Genomic DNA, 17,997 nt, shown 5'->3' on the forward strand with positions numbered 1-17,997 from the left:
ATGAATAAATAAAAAATACATTATAAATATTATAATTATATTTTTATTTTAAATATAATAATAAATTATAATTAAATAAAAAAAATATTAAATAAATAATAAAAAAATACATAATACAAAAATGATATTATCAACATAAGATGAAAATCCAAATTTAAATCCAAATAAAATTTATAAAAATAAATCATATGAGGAAATCATATTACATGTTAAATAAAACAAAAATTTTTTTGAATTTTTAGATAATTCTTAAACAGAATCTTCTTCGGAAGAAGAAGATAATAATAAATCTATTAACAACAAAGATAAAATAATAAATCATAAAGAAACTAGTAGTCCTAAATAAATCCAAACTCCAGAAACAATATAAAAAAACATAAAAAAGGAAGATGTAGATAATCTAAAAAACATGAAAAGTTCAGAAAATATCCATCAAAAAAGTTCAAAAAAATAAAAAAAAAGGAAAGAAACTATCAATGAATCTATTCCAACAATAACCAACTAAAAAAATTCTCAAGAAATAACTAAAAAATTATAAAAAAAAGAAGAAAAAATACAAGAAAAAGAATAAAATAGTAACGAAAAAAACTTAAAATAATAAAAATAGAAAAAAATTCCTTTAGCAGCTAAACTAGCAAAATAAAAATTAGAATAAATAGAAATACAAAGAAAAGAACAGCAAAGAATTCATGAAGAAAAAATAAGGCTAGAAGCAGAAGAACGCAAAATTTAATAAGAAGAACTATTAAAAAAATAAGAAGAAAAAAAATAAAAGAAACTTCTTCTATAATAAACTTTAAAAAATCCAAAATAAAAGCTTGAAGAATTTAAAAAATAATAATTTCTAGCTTCCTTTTTAAAAAAAGATAGTGAAGATATTTTAAAAAATTCAACAGAAATTCCAAATATATAAAAAAGAAAAGAAAAAAGTGAAGATTTATAATCCATGTCTCCTTTAAAATTTTCATAAAGTTCTGACTTTTGTAAAAAAAATAATTGTCGTTGTCCTATAGTATCTATATTAGGTCATGTAGATACAGGAAAAACAAAGCTTCTTGATAAATTAAGAAATACAAATGTATAACTAGGAGAAGCTGGAGGAATAACTTAATAAATAGGCGCAACATATTTTCCAAAAGAAAATATAATCCAACAGATTGAAAAGTGTGTAGAATTTTATCCCTTAAAAGAATAAGAAATCAACAACTTATTAATAATAGATACTCCGGGACATGAATGCTTTGAAAATTTAAGAAAAAGAGGCTCTAAAATGTGTGATTTGGCCATTTTAGTAGTGGATTTAATGCATGGACTGGAAGCTTAAACAATTGAGTGTATAAATTTGTTCAAAAAATAAAAAATTCCATATATAATTGCTTTAAATAAAATAGATAAATGCTACGGATGGAATAAAAAAGAGTTCAGGTCCAGTTTTTTTGCTTTGAAAAATCAATAAAAAAATACAATAAATGATTTCAATTAAAGATTTTAAGAAATCGTTACTTAGTTTTAATAATAAGAAATTAACGTGACTCTTTTCTGGGATGAATCTTTAAATAGAAAAGAATTTGTATAAGTTATCCCTACTTCAGCAATTAGTGGAGAAGGAATTCCTGATTTATTGAGCGTTGTATTGAAATAATACTAGATTTTATAAAATTATTAGGATGAAGATGAGTTTTTCTCTTGTGTAGTAATGGAAGTCAAGAAGGTTGAAGGTTTAGGATTCACTGTTGATGCAATTTTAAAAAAAGGGTCAATTAAAAAAGATGATAAAATTGCGCTTGTTGGGTTCAATGGAATCATTAAAACTAAAGTTAAGGCTATTCTAACACCTCATCCTATGAAAGAAATGAGGATTAAAGGATAATATATAAAACATTAAGTAATTAATTTTTTCAAATATAAATTTTTAAATAAATATTATTTTTATAAAAATTAGTAAATAGAAGGTTCAATTGGTATAAAAATATATGCTCCAGATCTTGAAAAAGCAATTGCAGGAAGTGAACTTCATATAATAAATTGCTAAGAAGATGAAGATTATGCAATGACTATGTTAAAAGATAATCATTTAGAATTAAAGAAAATTTAATTATAAGAATAAGGAGTTGTTGTTTTGGCTTCCTCTTTAGGTTCTTTAGAAGCTTTATGCGAATTTTTGTAAAGTCAAAAAATACCTATTTCATATACATCTGTCGGTTCTGTATGCAAAGAATGTGTGTCTATTGCCCTAAAGTAAGGCATTGTTGGATAAAAAGAATTTGCTTGTATTTTAGCTTTTGATGTTAAAGTTTTACCAGATGCAGCAAAATATGCAGAAGAAAATCATATAAAAGTTTTCACAGCAAAAATAATTTATTAATTATTTGATTCCTTTAAAAAATATTAAGAAGAATGTATCCTTATTAGAAAAAAAGAAGAAGGAAAGTTAGCCGTTTTTCCATGTATTTTTAAACCAAACAATATTCTTTGTAATTCAAGCCCATTTTTGATAAATGGAGAAGTTAAATAAGGAGTTATTAAAGTTGGAACTCAATTGTGTACTTATAATTAAGAAAAAATAAAAGTAGGAATTGTTGAAAATATAGAAGTTAATAAGAAAAGTGTAAAAGAAGCTAGAAAAGAAAACGGATATATTACTATTAGAATTAAAGGAAGTGATAACTTTTCAACTAATTGCAAACTTGTCTCAATTTTAAGTAGGGAATCTATCGATGCTCTTAAAGAGTTTTATAGAAATGATGTTAGTAAAAGTGAATGGGTTCTAATTAAAGATAAGCTTAAACCTTTCTTTAATATTGTTTGAATTATTTTAATTATAATTTTTTGCTTTTTATAGATTTATATATATATATAACTTTATATTATTACATTTGGTTTACTTTAGTATAAAAATATATAAAAAATATTCATGAAAATAACAAAATTCATAAATTTTAATATTTTTGGTAAAATTAAACTACTGATAAACTTGATAATGAAGGATGTAAAGGCTCTTATTTTAATATTTTATTGACTATATTCTTTATTTCATTTGATTTCGTTTACTTTAAGTTAATTAACAAAAATTAATAAATAATTTAATATATTATACATTAGATATTTTAGATATATCTTCATTAATAGAAGTATTGATAGCATTAGTAGTTTAAGGATCTTCAATTTTTTCATTATATCTATTTAATCCGAATCCATCATTTTCATCATCAAGCATTCTATTAATTTTCGAATGTTTCTAACAAAAATAATGGAATAAATAAAAAAATAAAAAAATACAGAAACTAAAAGCTTAATAATAAATAATAAAGTATATTAAAATTATTTTCTATTTGGAATTTTTTGCAAAAGAATTGAAAATTCTTTAATAAAACTAGCAATGCATTCGTAAGAAAATTGTCTTTTTTTAATAAACATAATTTCTACAATTTTAATAATCAAAAGCTCTTCTTCTGGACTTAATAAATTAAAAACCTATTAACTTCTATTTAAATCAATAATAACATGAAAGAAATTCAAAGAAGCTTCTTTGTCATCTATTTCAAATACTTAACCAGGTCCATTAATTATTACTTCAATAGTATAAATACAATGTAATCTTTTATGTAGAGCTTTCGGATCAGTACCATGTTTGTTGATTGCGTATTATCTTAAATTTTATGCGCATTATATCAAACATCCCATTATATTCCAGATTAAATCAACGTTTATCATATGTATAAATCTTTTTTGTTTATATAATTTATATTTTATATATAAATTTTTTTTACTTAACTATTCCATCCATTAAAGAAGAAAAAAATTTTGTTGGAGAAGGCCTTTTTATTAATTTAAAATATATATAATATAATTTCTCAAGTATATCTGCATTATATTTTATTATTTGTTTAGGATCTATATCAGCTTCTCCTTCTTATTATTCTTCTTTAAGTTCTTTTTTCATTTTTTTTAACTCTTTTTTGTCTACTCCTTTCATTTATTTAACCTTATCAGCCTCATTTTTTTTTCTTCTATTGCATTTTGATATTTTCTTTTCTTATTGTTTTTTAAATTTCCTTTTTCAGTATCTTTATCTTTATAAAATTAACTTTTTGCTTTTTTATACTTTTTTTTTTTTAAATAAAATAAAATAAATAATTTTTTATTTTATACATCTTATATTTTTTTCTTTTTTTCTTCGTCTAAATCTTTTTTTAAGTATTTAGAATCTATTGAAACATTATTTATAATTTCAATAAAATCATCAGGAAGATCCTTTTCTGATGTCTAATTAAGCATTTTCCCCATTTCTTTTAATAAAACAACTTTTATCTCATCTATTTGTGATTTTTTTATATTATTTATAATATTTTTTATAATTATACATAAAGAATGAGTTGGATCTGAAAGTATTTTTTTTATTGTAGATTTGGCTGGCTCCTGTACCTTTTAAAAAAATTATTTATTAATTAAATAATATTTTTTTTTAAATTTTACTTTCAAATCAATTGAACATATCTTATGAACTACAAACTCTGCTATTTCTTTAGAAAAATTAAAGTGATATAAATGCTTAAGTAAATTTAAAAGAGATTTCGATCCTATTAATCTTAATTCATTATATTATTCTTTAAGTTTATCACTTATTTCCTAACCTTATTATTTAGCATATTTGTTTTTTAATTTTGCAAAATATCCCATAACTTTAACAAACTTTTCATAAAATTCATAAAGTTTGCATTCCATTTATATAACAGACCTTTCCTTTTTTTATTTATAAAAATATAATAATATTTTAATATTAATTCGCTACTTCTTTTGTAATTTATGTTGCCAATTTTTTTTATAAATCTTAATAATCAATTTTATACCTATTTTTATTTTTTAAAAAAATGTAATATATGTTCACCTAGAAAAAAAAAAAAAAGTTATTTACAATGGTGTTATGTCTTTGAATATTTGTACCAGTGAGTAAGCTGTTATTTTTACAATCAATATATTATCTTTTTCAAGCAAATGGAATAACGTTTACATATGTTAAATCTATATTTATATATTATTTTAATTTACAAATATATCTTAAAATATTTTTTGTTATAAACATTTTATTCTGGTTTAGCTATTATTTCTTAAGAAATTTATTCTACTAATTATGTGCATTAAACTAAGTTTAGTTCATTTAAATCCTTTTTTTGGATTACAGACTTCTAGTTTTTTAAAAGACTTTAAAAAAAACTATTTTAAATTGGTTCTTATTATAGTTAAGTATTTTTCTTTTTAAATTATTTATTTTTGATCATTTTTTATTTATATAATTTTAACTTTGAAATATTAAATTTATTTTTATATTGATAAGAAATTATTAGTTGTATGTAAATATATTAATTTAATAAAATATTTGTTACAAAATATGATTTTTTAAAATGATCAAATAATTTCAATACAAATATATTTTGTTAAAAATCTTTTATTTATAAAAAAATATATTTTCAGATTATATTTATTAAAAAAATTAATTAGGCTCTTCTCATAGGTTTATTTTCACATTTTTTTTTGTTAAAGATTAAAAAATTAAAATAATAAATATATATGAATATATATAAGTTGTAAACTTCTTATTAAATATGGAAATTAAAAATAATTAAATAATTGCAATTTATAAATTTAATTTTCATTATTTATTTTCTTTTAAAATGTATTATATATATAATGTTTTTAATTTTTTTATAAACAAAAAAATTAAATTTATTATTTTTAATTTATAAAAAAATACTTGTATAAATACTTTTAATTAACATATATATTTATATAATATTTATTTTCATTAAAAATATCTAAATGATATTTTTTATATAAATAAAATATAATTATATTTTATATTTTTTTCAAATAATTTTCCTGCATACAGGGCAATAAGTTTTTCGATAAAAAAGCCATTATTTGATACAAGTAAGATGAAATAAATGAATACATTCTAGTTTGCAAATTTACTCTTTTAAATTTTCAAATTAACAAAGACAAATACAACAACTTTAATTAACTATTTTAGTTGAATCTCTTAATAAAAAAAATATAATTTAACATATTAATAAATAAAGATTATAGTTTTTTAAATATATGTGCAAAACAAATCAATACCTATAAAAACAACATATAGCAATAAAAAGAAAAATCCAACAGCAAAGGTTAAAATTTAAAAATGAAAAGGCGTCATTAATATATAAGCAGGAAAACCTAGATAAATTAAAATATATAACTCTTGTTCAATAGCATATTCTGATTTTAATTATATAACATTATAAATTTATGTCGTTAATGCTAAAATTATAATAAATAATTTATATTTAATGTTTATTTTTTCAGTTGTACTTTCCAATACATTATAAAATTAAATTCCTGAATTTTTAGCATTTTGCTTTTTTTTTATAATTTCATGTTCAAATTTAAAAAAGTCTTTATATTATTTTTCATCAATATTTTTATTATTTTCAATTTATAAGCGAACTATTTTTTGCATCTTTTCGTTTAACTAATAATCGTCTTTTATTATTTTTATAAAAATAAACATGTATATTAAATTTTACAGCAACGAATATCTATAATAATTTAATTCATTACAATAACCTTATTAATAAAAAAAAATCCAATGCAAATAAAGATACAGGATAAAGAATGTATAAAATAAACATTTTCTACAATTATAATTATCTTATAATATTTCATAATTTATTCTTTTTCTTAAATAGTAGTTTATGTTTATATAATTTTTGTTTCTTTTTCTTATTATTATTAATTTTCCTAATTATTATCATATATTTAATAATTTCTTATGTTTTGTAGTTCTTATTATGTTTCAAAATTTGCTGTATTTGAGGAAGATATATAATTAATTTTTATTTGATTGTTTTACAATGGAATTAATTAGTTTTCTTTTTATTTTTCAAAATTATTGTTAAGATTTTACAATTGTATTTAACTTAAATTATATTGATTTTGAAAATTATCCATATTTATTATTTACAAATAAAAGAATTATTGTAATAAATATAATTTTAGTTTAATATGTTTTTTAAAAAATATTCTTTTATATATTATTGAAAAATTATAAAATAAATATATATAAAAAAATAATTATATATATATATATATATGTATTAATTTAATTTATATTAAATTAAAAACAATATATATTAAATAAATATTTAAATCAATCTTACAACATACTAAGAAGTTTTTATTAATCTTATATTTGAATAATACCAAATTTTTATTTTAATTTAATTGTTCCAGCTTTATTATATGTATCAAAGTTATTGTTATTTTAATCAGATTTATTATTTTTTGAAGTAAAATCATCTTTTTTAATAATACTATTTTTATAAGTCTAATCTATATTATACCCAAAAATTTTTTATTGATATATATCCTTTTTTTAATTAAATAAATTATATTTAGTAATTTTAAATTAACATTAACTATAATTATTATTATTATTAGTAATTATTTTCTTATTATCTTTAATTAATCTTTGATTTATTTTGTCAACAAGGGAATTATTATTTTACAAAATAGATATGTTGATATTATCTTTTATATCTTCGTTATTTTTTTACGTAAATTTAGATTAGTTTTATTCATATTATTAAGATTATTTTTTAGATATATTTCTTATGTTTAGATCTTCATTCAGTTTTTATTTGAATTCTTTTACTTTACCATTAGAGCCTTTGGAGGTAAAACCTTAATAAGGTTAAATATTATTAAATATTTATTAATTATTTTAAAACTATGTTTCTTATTGTGTTTATATATCCTTTATTTTTTGTTGTTCTTTTTAATCTTTTTAAATAATTTATTGATTATTTTAGGTTTATTTGGTATATATATATTCTTAATTTGTTTATTTAATTATTTATTATCCTTAACCAATTTAATATCTTTTTATTATATTTAATAATAATTAAAAATATAAAATTAATAATAATATTTTTCATTTAAATTATTTTTATAATTAATTATTATTACTAAACTTAATTGTATAAACTTTAAATATTATTTTCAGAATTAATTTTTTTAGGAATAATAATTTAACCATTATAATCATAAGTAATATTTTTATTGCTAAATTTTCCTTATATTATTTAATTTTATTTCTATTAAATTATAATAAAAATAAAATATTCTTTGATTTTTTTTTTAAAGTAACTTTGATTTCTGATATTTAGTTTTACTTTTATATTTTTTTTGATTAATCTGTTCTTATTGTATTTTTATTTTCCTTAAGTCATCTAAAGTTAAATTATTTTTATATTATTTATTAATATAAAAAATTTAACCTTCTATTAAATCGTAACTTTAATTAAAATATTCATTTAGAGGTATTGGAATCTATTTTTATTTATTTTTAAAAAGAATTAATTACTATTTTTTTTAAAAAAAAGTGTTACATTTTATAGTTATTAAAATTGTTCTTTTTTTGAGTTTTAATACTTAATTTATTATTTTTTTTAAAAAAAATATTTATAATTATTACCAATAAAATTATACCATTTCTTTCATGATTTATTTTTGTAAAAAAATAATTTAAATAATTAAAATAATAATTATAAAATAAATAAAATAATTTTTATTAAAAATAAATTATTATGTTTTGTAATTAATTATTAAATAATTTAAAATTAACAGTAAAATTAAAAAAAAATATATATATATATGTTTAAAAGTATTTTAATTAAATTACAAAATAAAGCTCTTAATCTTTTATTAAATATGCTTTTAAACTTAAAGTCTATTCAATAATAAATATATTAAATTAAAAAAATACATTATTTTATTAAATTATAATTAATAATTTTTAAAAAAAAATATATATATAAAAAAGTCTATCATTTCAAAAAACATAAAAATAAAAAAAAATATTTTAATTTACAAATATAAATTTGAAAATAGCATTACAAACCATAATTAATAATATTATAGTCAATCTTCAACTTCTTATTACTTTAGCTATTGTTAAAGACTTATTTATTCATTATTTTATGTTGTTTTTTTACGATATAATATATAATGCTATATTATAAAAATAATATCAAATAAAAAACTAATTAAAGAAAGAGCATATTTAACTACATTTAATGTTCCACCACTAATTGGATTTTTCCCTTACCCTATTGCATCAACCACATTTTGTAAAAACGAAAAAATAGCTCCAGTTGCATCCATTAGAATATTAAAAATACTCCAACCTTCTGTACATTTCCTTACATAATTCCAATAAACTTAAGGACAATATTTAAAGAAAGTAATACCTACTTTAAAATATCCTAAAAAGCTAACTAAACTAACTTTTCCATTTGCTTAAAACACAGTCTTTAAATTAATTTTTTTAATTAAAATATATAAATAAATATTATATATTTTTTTATTGATACTCCATTTAATGAACCATATGTTAATGCAAATGTCCATATTGATACAATTGAAAATATTGTTATGTTATTTACTTAATTATTTCCGCGCTTTATTAATAAAAAATAAGATATTTGAAGTTTTTTTTTTTTTACTGGATAAATAAATGTTTATAATAAAGTAACTATCGTCAAAATACATGCGTGATATGCAAATACTACATCTTGAATCGAAACATCACCTGTTCCACTTTTTTCAGGATTATCAGTAAAATAACCGACTGTTGTATATATAGAATAAAAAAGAAATCCTGTAAAATTTAAGATTACGAAATCTAATTTACAGCCTTATACACTTTTTTAACATAAAAATATTATAAATATATATAAATATCAACCTCTTCTTTTTATAATTGACATAAATTTATCCGTAAAAACTAAATGACCATGCAAACCAGTAAATCCAACCTATAATTTAGCTTATAATAGAAATGGTATTCATAAATATAATTATGATATTTACTAATAATCTTTTTTTTTATATTTTTTTTTATTATTTAATTTTATTTTTAATTTTTTTTTTTTAATTAAATAATTTTTTTTATTTGATTTAATAAAAGAAATTTTTATTTATATTTTTTATAGATTAATTAATATTATTTTTTAAAAATTAATTTATAAATTATTATGTATTAATCTAGTTTATATTTATTTTTATTCTAAAAGATAGTTCATTGTAAATAATCTAAAATCATTAAAATAAATTGTATCTATGCTATATATCTAATTTAATAATTAATTATAAAAAATATATTTACATATATAATTATTTCTTTTACTTATATATTTATTCGAAAGAAAAAAATTAAAATTAAATTTTTTAATATATAATTTAAACAAACAAAAATGAACAAATTAGACAATGCAAATCCAGCAATATTTTAAACAAAATAGAATCTTTCACAATTTTAACAAAAATTAAGGTAAAAATAAGAAGAGGATGATAATATTAATGATTAAATTGATGAACTTGAAATATTTGATATAATAAGACATATAGATGACCCTGAACATCCATTAACCCTTGAATAATTAAATGTATTAGAACTTGATAATATAAAAATAAATGGAAATAATATAAATGTATTTTTTACACCAACTGTACCACATTGCAGTTTAGCTTAAATGATAGGTTTAATGATAAAAGTTAAATTAATTCGATCACTCCCTAAATATTTTAAAATTGATGTATATATTACGCCAGGAGCTCACTCCTAAGAATATGCAGTAAATAAATAAATTAATGATAAAGAAAGAATTATGGCTGCTATTGAAAATCCAGCCATTTTAAGAGTTGTCAATAAGGGAGTAAAAAATTCAGATAGGCTAAGTTGTTGCTGATAATATTATATATATATTATTCGAATTTTAAATTTTATAATAAATATAATTATTTTATGTTATTGTATTCGAACACTAAAATAAAAAGCTTAAGTATTATTATGAAAATTTTATATATTTTTAGAATTTAAGTGTTATTAAAATTGTGTTTTTTATTAATTTATTTTTTAATGATTTTTAGATATACTTATATGCATATTGTTTTTTTATATTATTTCTACAATTTATTTTTAAAAATTCTATCCAAAAAAAAAAAGGACTAGAATAAATGGATAATTGTCTTTTGATTTTTGATAGAGATTTTGATAAAAAATACCAGTAAAAATTAAAAAAACAATATGAAAATATAAATAATACACAATTGTCTTTTTGATGTTTTTCTATTTTTACTTTAATTTTCTTTTAAAAACTCAAAAAAAGGCCCAAAAATATAGATAAAGCCTTATTTTTTTGATTAATTTTTTAAAAATAAAATACAGAAAAATAAATAATCATCTAAGAAAATAATATATATATATAAATATATATATATAATAATAATTTATCAATAACTATTTTTAACAATTTGTTTTTTTAATTCAGATAACCGTTCTGAAACTTTCTATCTTTAATTATCATAATCTTCTTAACTATTATTTGAAATTTAATTTATTTTTACTTTATTTTCAATTTTTCTTAAATATTTTCTTCGCCAATTTTTATCAATATCACTCAAATAAAAAGCACCAACTTCAATTTTATCTAAATTTACCTTTAAGTATATATATATATATTTTTTCTTCTATTTTTAAAATAAAATATACCTTAATATTTTATTACAAAAGTCCGTATTATTATTATCTTTCTTACATAATTCTATCAAACTCTTCTATTGGAACTTTAATCCTTTAAGCTAATCTTTGTTTCATATCCAATTTATTTTACATTTTTGAGTAGTCAGATTTAAAATTAAGCACGAAAAATGAAGAAGCTAAACCTGATCCATAAGAAAACATTAAAACTCTTTCTCCTTTTTAAATTTGGATATTTTCATTACCTAGAAGTGAGCAAAGTCCCGCATAAAGTGATCCAGTATAAATATTTCCTAATTGTTCTCCAAAAAAAAGACTTGGTTTTACTTTTTTATTCCAATCATTTAAAGCAAGCTTATTAATTAATTTTTAAACTTCATTACTGTCATATTCTTTTTCAAAAGTGTATTTCTTTCTTCTTCGGTTATATTAATTTAAGGATTATTTTAACTTAATACATCATTAAAATATAATCTACTAAATGCTTTTTGTACCATTTTAGCAAAAGGAGCATGAAAACATACATATTAAAAATCATTTAAAGAGAATTTTTTATTGAGCCTTTCTTTTAATTTCTCATTCATTTTTTTATAATTATTGTCTATTGCATTTAAATATGTTTTTATAGAAAGATGTCCATCAACTGTAGGAAATTCAGAAACTAAAAAAATTAAATTTTTTTATTTTGTTAAAAAAAAAAACTATAGTAAATTTAGTTACAAGCATCTGGCTTATAAAAATCATAAACATGATCAATAAATGTGCTTCTTATTTCTTCAACTTAAATAGGTGCATTAGGACCTATTAATATACAAATAGCTCCAGCTCCTCCTGTTGGTCTTGCCGGACCTTTTTTATATACAGCAATATCTACACAAACTACCAATCCATACTTTTTTCCATCGTAAGCACTTGATTCAACCCATGCTAAAGTATTGAATAAAGCTGCTGTTCCTCCATAACAAGCATTTATTGTAGTTACTCCTTCTATATCATGATTTCCATAAGACGAAAATAATTACATCAGAACTGTTTTTGTGGATTTTGATTTGTCTAACAAAGTTTCTGTTCCTACTTCTAAACGACCAATTTAAGTTGGACTTATGTTGTATTTTTCAAGAGTATTTTAAACAACTTTTTTTATATTTTATTATTAAAAGTAATAAAATATAATTATATATACCTGTTAATGCTAAAGAATTCACATCTTCGTAAGGCTCTACAAAAGCCATATTTTATTATCCTAAGCCTATTGTATATTTTCCTTCAGAAACTTTATCGAATTATTCTTTTTAATTTTTTTTTTTTTTGTATATTTAATTGATATATTTTTTTTTACCTAACTCTTATTGAGATATATATGTTTTTGGGAAATATATTTCTATTCCATGTATTCCAACGTTTTAAGGGCGCATTTTTTTATTTTTATAAATAAAAAATTTTATTTTTATCTTTTTTTGTATTTTACAATTATTTGTTAATTTTATTATTAATATTTTTTACAAATTTAATTTTTTAAGAAAATAAGAAAAATCTTTTTATTTAATATAAAGGGTTAAAATTATACACTTATTTTATTATTATTTAAATAAATGTAGCAATTATATATATTGATATAAATAATGGAAATTTTAATATATATACAAAACAAAAATATTATTAAACTTTAATTACTTTATTTGAAAATTAATTATTTGATATATGAAGAGATAATTAGTTTTAATATATAATGATTTAAAAATATATTATAAACTAATATTATAAATAATTTTAAATGGATAAAATATTATAATAAATTAAAAAACATGAATACAAAAAAATATTTTTTAATATGTCTAATATTTTTTAAAGTAGCATGTTTAATTATATTTAAATTTTAAACTAATAAAATTTATTTCCTCTTTAAGGAAAAAATTAATTTTTTAATGTTCGATTTAACTTATTATAGTTTTTGTTTATTTTTGCTAATTATACTTTCTTTAATAATTGATAAATGAAATCTATTTATATAATAATTTTAATTGATATTTTATCAAATTATTAAATTTAGATTAACTATTTAATGCATACTATTATTTGAAATTATTAAAATAAAAATATGAATTTTTAATTTATTATATAATATTCTTTCTTAATCATATTTAATTATAATAATCAATATTTATTAAGTTATTATTTTATTTATTTTATGATATAAAATTTGATTGAAAATATGTTTTTTTGATAAATAGCTTCTTGACTTTTTTTTGTTAGATAGCATTTATTATTATTATTATTAGATTTTTTTAAATATATTTAATTCTATTTGAGTTTTTATTCTAATTATTAAATCAGTCAATTTTTATTAAATTTAAATATATATCTTTCACAAATATTTAAAAAGGAAAATCTACTATGTGATTATTATAAGAGAATCTTATTTTATGTAAACACTTTATAAATTTGGTTATATTTTATATTTAAATTAATTTATAGATTCATTGTAGATTTAATACTATCATATTTATTATTTGAATTTGAATATATTTTTAATTAAATATTATTTTTTAATTTTGAATTGGATTTTAATATGTTAAATTTTTTTTTAGAATTATTTTATTTAAAATAAAAATTTTATATAGTTTATATATTTTCTTATAATTTTTAAATACTTACATATTTAATTTGTTTTTTCGTTATTTAATTATTGCATAATAATATATTTGCCTTAAAAATTAATATAAATAAAAATATTTATACTAATTTTTTAATTTTAAAATTAAATATTTTATTATATGATATTTATAGAATTACAATAAAAAATATATGAGTAATATTATATTTTACTAATTATTAAATTTATTTTTATTTACTAATTTTAAAATATTATATTAAATAAAAATTTTTATTTAGAAATTTTTACAAATTAGGTTACTATTATTTTTAATTAACATATAATTATATTTTTCTATGATTTAATAAATAAAAAATTAAATATATAAATATTATTAGACTATTAATTTAAAAAATTACAATATCAAATTAATTTTATTTATATTTTACTTAATTTTGAAGAATTAACTTCTATTATATTTTTAATTGTAAACATTGTTTTATTTTTTATTTATTCTATGTATATTATTAATTGTTTTGATGCTTTTTATTTCTTCTATAATTTTTTCTATAATAAACTTAATCAACAAAACAAAATTATTTATCTGTTTTTACTAGACTTTATTTTTTTAAATTGAATATTTTTAAAAAGAACAACTTTAAAACAATTAATATATTGTAAATTATAATATAAAATATAAATTAATATAAATAAAAATATTGTTTAATAAATTTTGAAATTTGCAAAGTATATATTTATAATTAAACTCAAAAAAAAATTAGTTATTATATTTTTATATATATTTATCAAAATTTTAAGTGTTTTAATAATTATTTTAATTAAATATTAATTATTTTTATTAATTTATTAATTTTTTATTTATAATATATTTCACGTTTTTAAAATATTTCTCTTTAGTATTGGAAATTTTTTATGTATTTCTTTAAAAAAACTCAATAGAAAATAAATAAATGAAACAATCTATATTTCTCTATTTTATTTTTTAATTATTGAATTTTTTAAAAAATTACATAAAAAATAAAGTTATTAAAAATTAATAAATATTTTTTAATATTTAATATATATTGAAAAAATTATAATTTTACTGAAACAATATTTATTAATATCAGAAAGATATAAATATATTTTAAAATAATACATTATATATTAATAAATATATTTGAATATTATAAATAACATTTTTACCAAGTTAATATAAAATATAATTAATATTAATTAAAATATATTTATAATTTTTCATTAAAAAATGAAAATTAGTTTGCCGTTTTTAATTTTTTTTTATATAATTTTTGTGTTATAATTTTTCTAATTAAATGTTATTTATTTATTTTCAAAATACATATACAAGAACCTATTCTTTTATAAATAATTATAAATATATTTATTAAATTTAAATATTGCTAAAGCTTTAAATAATATTGAAAATGAAGAAAAAAATTCAATATTCATATAAAACATCACTCGAATAATTTTAATTTAATTATATTTCTTATTAATGGCTTTATGTTTCTTCTTAATTTTTTTCAATTTCTAATATTCTTTAAATAATATCTTTCCATTATAAAACTAGATTTTGTTTTTCAGAAATAAAAGAAATATTTTATAAGCAATATTTTTAATCTTAATCCTAATAAAATTTTACTATTTCATATATTAATTGTAATCTTTATTCTTTTGTAAAATGTTAAAAATCATCTATTATAATCAGAATTGATTTTATCTAAATTTTAGTTGTTTACTCAAATAAGTTATTTATTATATTTTATATTTTATTGCTTCCTTCGATTTCATTTATTAATATATTATATTAAACTAAAAATGTAGATTCACGATTTTTTATACTTATAAGAGCATCTATTTATTACTATTAAAGAAAATGTTAAAATTTTCCTTCTATAACTTAAAAAAGTACTTAATTATAAAGCTTTTATTAAAAGCAAATTAGAAATTTTTATTTATTTTAAGGTTATTCACCATATCTACATTAAGAACAAATACCCATATTTTGTTTTATTTATTTATTTATTATTAAAACAATTTTTATTTTATTATATTTTTAAAAACATTAAAAAATATATTATAAATTTAAGGATTTAAAAATTGTAAAATAAATAATTATTAATTAATTATAAAAATTTAATATACTAATTTTTTATATATAAATTTATATAATAAATAATTATAAATGACAGAGAGATATTTGTTTTTGCTTGTGTATTCAAAAATATGAGAAATTAGAAAAAATCTAATATTTTTAATTTAATTTTTATATATAACAAAAATTAATATTACATTTCATCTGAAAGTTGGATAATTATCATTTATTTATTAATTATTTTCCCCAATATAAACTGTTTATATATAAGGTATTGTTTAAATAAATTATTATATATTATCATTATTAGTGTTATTAATATTATTATTATTTGTAATAATATTAGCGTTATTATTTATGTTATTTAAGTTATTTCTTTCTCTATTATCATTAAAATTGTGTATTTGTCTTTAATTTATACAATTTTTTTTTTTATCATTTTTAATTCTTTATATAAAATTATAAATAAATATTACGAAAAATGATATTAATATTAAACATAATAATATAATTAATCCATTTTTTTATTATTAGTCTATATTATCCTAACAAAATTCTTTAGTTCCGCATTAAAATTCTGTTATGCAACATCGATAATTACATTGTTAAGTACAATTAAATGATTAAGTTTTTTTATTTGTATTATTCATTGTTTTTTTCAAATTTTTTATTTTTGGAATTTTAATTATTTTATAAAAACATATTCATTTGAAAATATGTAATGTTAATTTTTATTAATTTATATTTATAATTTATTAAATAATATTTATTATTTAAAAAGACTTTTAATAAATAACTATAAAGATTTAAATAACTATTACTATATTTAATAAAATTCAAGCTTAACAAAAAAAAATATATAGAACTTTTGTAAAGAGAAGGATTCTTATTTATTTTTTAAAAAAAGTTTATTTATTATATAAATAAAAAATTTAAAATAAAAAATAAATAACAAGTCTTAATTATTTTATATTAATTTTTCTTTTAAAATATTAAAATCGAAAAAATATATTTAATATTTATATATTTAAAAATGGAATAATCATTATAGATATTATTTTGTATTTTTTAATTTAATATCTAAAATGATTTTTTTTTAAAAAAATTATAGTGAAGATTATATTAAAATATTTAATATTATTAAAATTAAATATGTTTATAATGTAAAGTTTTTTATTAACAATGTATATTTCTTATATATATTATAAATAAAATTTTATAAATATTATTTATAAAAAATTATAATTTTATTTATATTATTTTTTATTTTTATGATTATAAAAAAATCTTTTAATGGGAAATAAATAAAATATAAAATAAAGAAATTAAGTTTCTATTTAATCATCCAAAATTAATACCTCATTTTTTTAAATAAATATAATATAACCTTTAAATAATTAATAATAAATATAAACCTCGTAATTATAAGCTCAAAATTAAAATGTTTTATAAAAAGAATATATTTATAATTAAGAAATAAACATAATTGATAAATCTTTAAATAATTCTACATAATAATATTTATCTTCAAAGGAAAAAAAATTTAATAAGAATTGTTGTAAGCTATTGAGTTTTAAGAAAACTTTATCAATATAAGAACATTTTTCGAGGTATAAACATAATATTAATATTTATAAATATATATTTATAAAAGATTTAATGCCCTTTAAATATATAATGCCAATATTTAATAAATATAAGTTCAATAGA

The 17,997-nt window shown here is 16.5% G+C and overlaps 4 protein-coding genes across 4 annotated transcripts, besides 22 other annotated features; 1 reads left to right on the plus strand and 3 right to left on the minus strand. All coding sequences in view use genetic code 6, as the record gives it.

The window, feature by feature from the left end:
• Window positions 1-54: 54 nt before the first annotated feature.
• Window positions 55-114: a microsatellite.
• Window positions 90-123: a microsatellite.
• A 624-nt stretch (window positions 124-747) lies between these two features.
• Window positions 748-778: a microsatellite.
• A 168-nt stretch (window positions 779-946) lies between these two features.
• Window positions 947-2,809, plus strand: IMG5_169450 (hypothetical protein; the record flags this gene model as incomplete). Its single annotated transcript, XM_004029936.1, has 3 exons — window positions 947-1,334; window positions 1,392-1,885; window positions 1,943-2,809. The coding sequence occupies 3 exons, from the start codon at window positions 947-949 to the stop codon at window positions 2,807-2,809; spliced, it is 1,749 nt and encodes a 582-aa protein (XP_004029984.1).
• Window positions 2,810-2,930: 121 nt separating this feature from the next.
• Window positions 2,931-5,158, minus strand: IMG5_169460 (hypothetical protein; the record flags this gene model as incomplete). The annotated part of the gene is made up of 8 exons (XM_004029937.1): window positions 2,931-3,050; window positions 3,098-3,238; window positions 3,771-3,818; window positions 4,153-4,316; window positions 4,365-4,425; window positions 4,477-4,743; window positions 4,916-4,955; window positions 5,127-5,158. The coding sequence occupies 8 exons, from the start codon at window positions 5,156-5,158 to the stop codon at window positions 2,931-2,933; spliced, it is 873 nt and encodes a 290-aa protein (XP_004029985.1).
• Window positions 4,328-4,368: a microsatellite.
• Window positions 5,159-7,076: 1,918 nt separating the features above from the next.
• Window positions 7,077-7,127: a microsatellite.
• A 330-nt stretch (window positions 7,128-7,457) lies between these two features.
• Window positions 7,458-7,493: a microsatellite.
• A 1,057-nt stretch (window positions 7,494-8,550) lies between these two features.
• Window positions 8,551-8,603: a microsatellite.
• Window positions 8,565-8,620: a microsatellite.
• Window positions 8,566-8,603: a microsatellite.
• Window positions 8,621-8,928: 308 nt separating the features above from the next.
• Window positions 8,929-9,888, minus strand: IMG5_169470 (pq loop repeat family protein; the record flags this gene model as incomplete). The annotated part of the gene is made up of 3 exons (XM_004029938.1): window positions 8,929-9,348; window positions 9,411-9,741; window positions 9,785-9,888. 3 exons carry the CDS (start codon window positions 9,886-9,888, stop codon window positions 8,959-8,961), a joined length of 825 nt encoding a protein of 274 aa, XP_004029986.1. The 3' UTR covers window positions 8,929-8,958.
• Window positions 9,889-9,912: 24 nt separating this feature from the next.
• Window positions 9,913-9,975: a microsatellite.
• Window positions 9,918-9,968: a microsatellite.
• Window positions 9,918-9,991: a microsatellite.
• Window positions 9,920-9,993: a microsatellite.
• Window positions 9,935-9,968: a microsatellite.
• Window positions 9,957-10,003: a microsatellite.
• A 1,289-nt stretch (window positions 10,004-11,292) lies between these two features.
• Window positions 11,293-11,321: a microsatellite.
• A 370-nt stretch (window positions 11,322-11,691) lies between these two features.
• Window positions 11,692-12,993, minus strand: IMG5_169480 (hypothetical protein; the record flags this gene model as incomplete). Its single annotated transcript, XM_004029939.1, has 4 exons — window positions 11,692-12,239; window positions 12,299-12,712; window positions 12,762-12,866; window positions 12,918-12,993. 4 exons carry the CDS (start codon window positions 12,991-12,993, stop codon window positions 11,692-11,694), a joined length of 1,143 nt encoding a protein of 380 aa, XP_004029987.1.
• Window positions 12,994-14,389: 1,396 nt separating this feature from the next.
• Window positions 14,390-14,450: a microsatellite.
• Window positions 14,451-14,998: 548 nt separating this feature from the next.
• Window positions 14,999-15,059: a microsatellite.
• Window positions 15,060-15,335: 276 nt separating this feature from the next.
• Window positions 15,336-15,373: a microsatellite.
• A 1,644-nt stretch (window positions 15,374-17,017) lies between these two features.
• Window positions 17,018-17,063: a microsatellite.
• A 110-nt stretch (window positions 17,064-17,173) lies between these two features.
• Window positions 17,174-17,216: a microsatellite.
• Window positions 17,217-17,480: 264 nt separating this feature from the next.
• Window positions 17,481-17,543: a microsatellite.
• The last annotated feature ends 454 nt before the right edge of the window (window positions 17,544-17,997 follow it).

The sequence above is a fragment of the Ichthyophthirius multifiliis genome (genome assembly GCF_000220395.1).
Source record: "Ichthyophthirius multifiliis unplaced genomic scaffold scaff_1120509251251, whole genome shotgun sequence".
Lineage (NCBI taxonomy): Eukaryota > Ciliophora > Oligohymenophorea > Hymenostomatida > Ichthyophthirius > Ichthyophthirius multifiliis.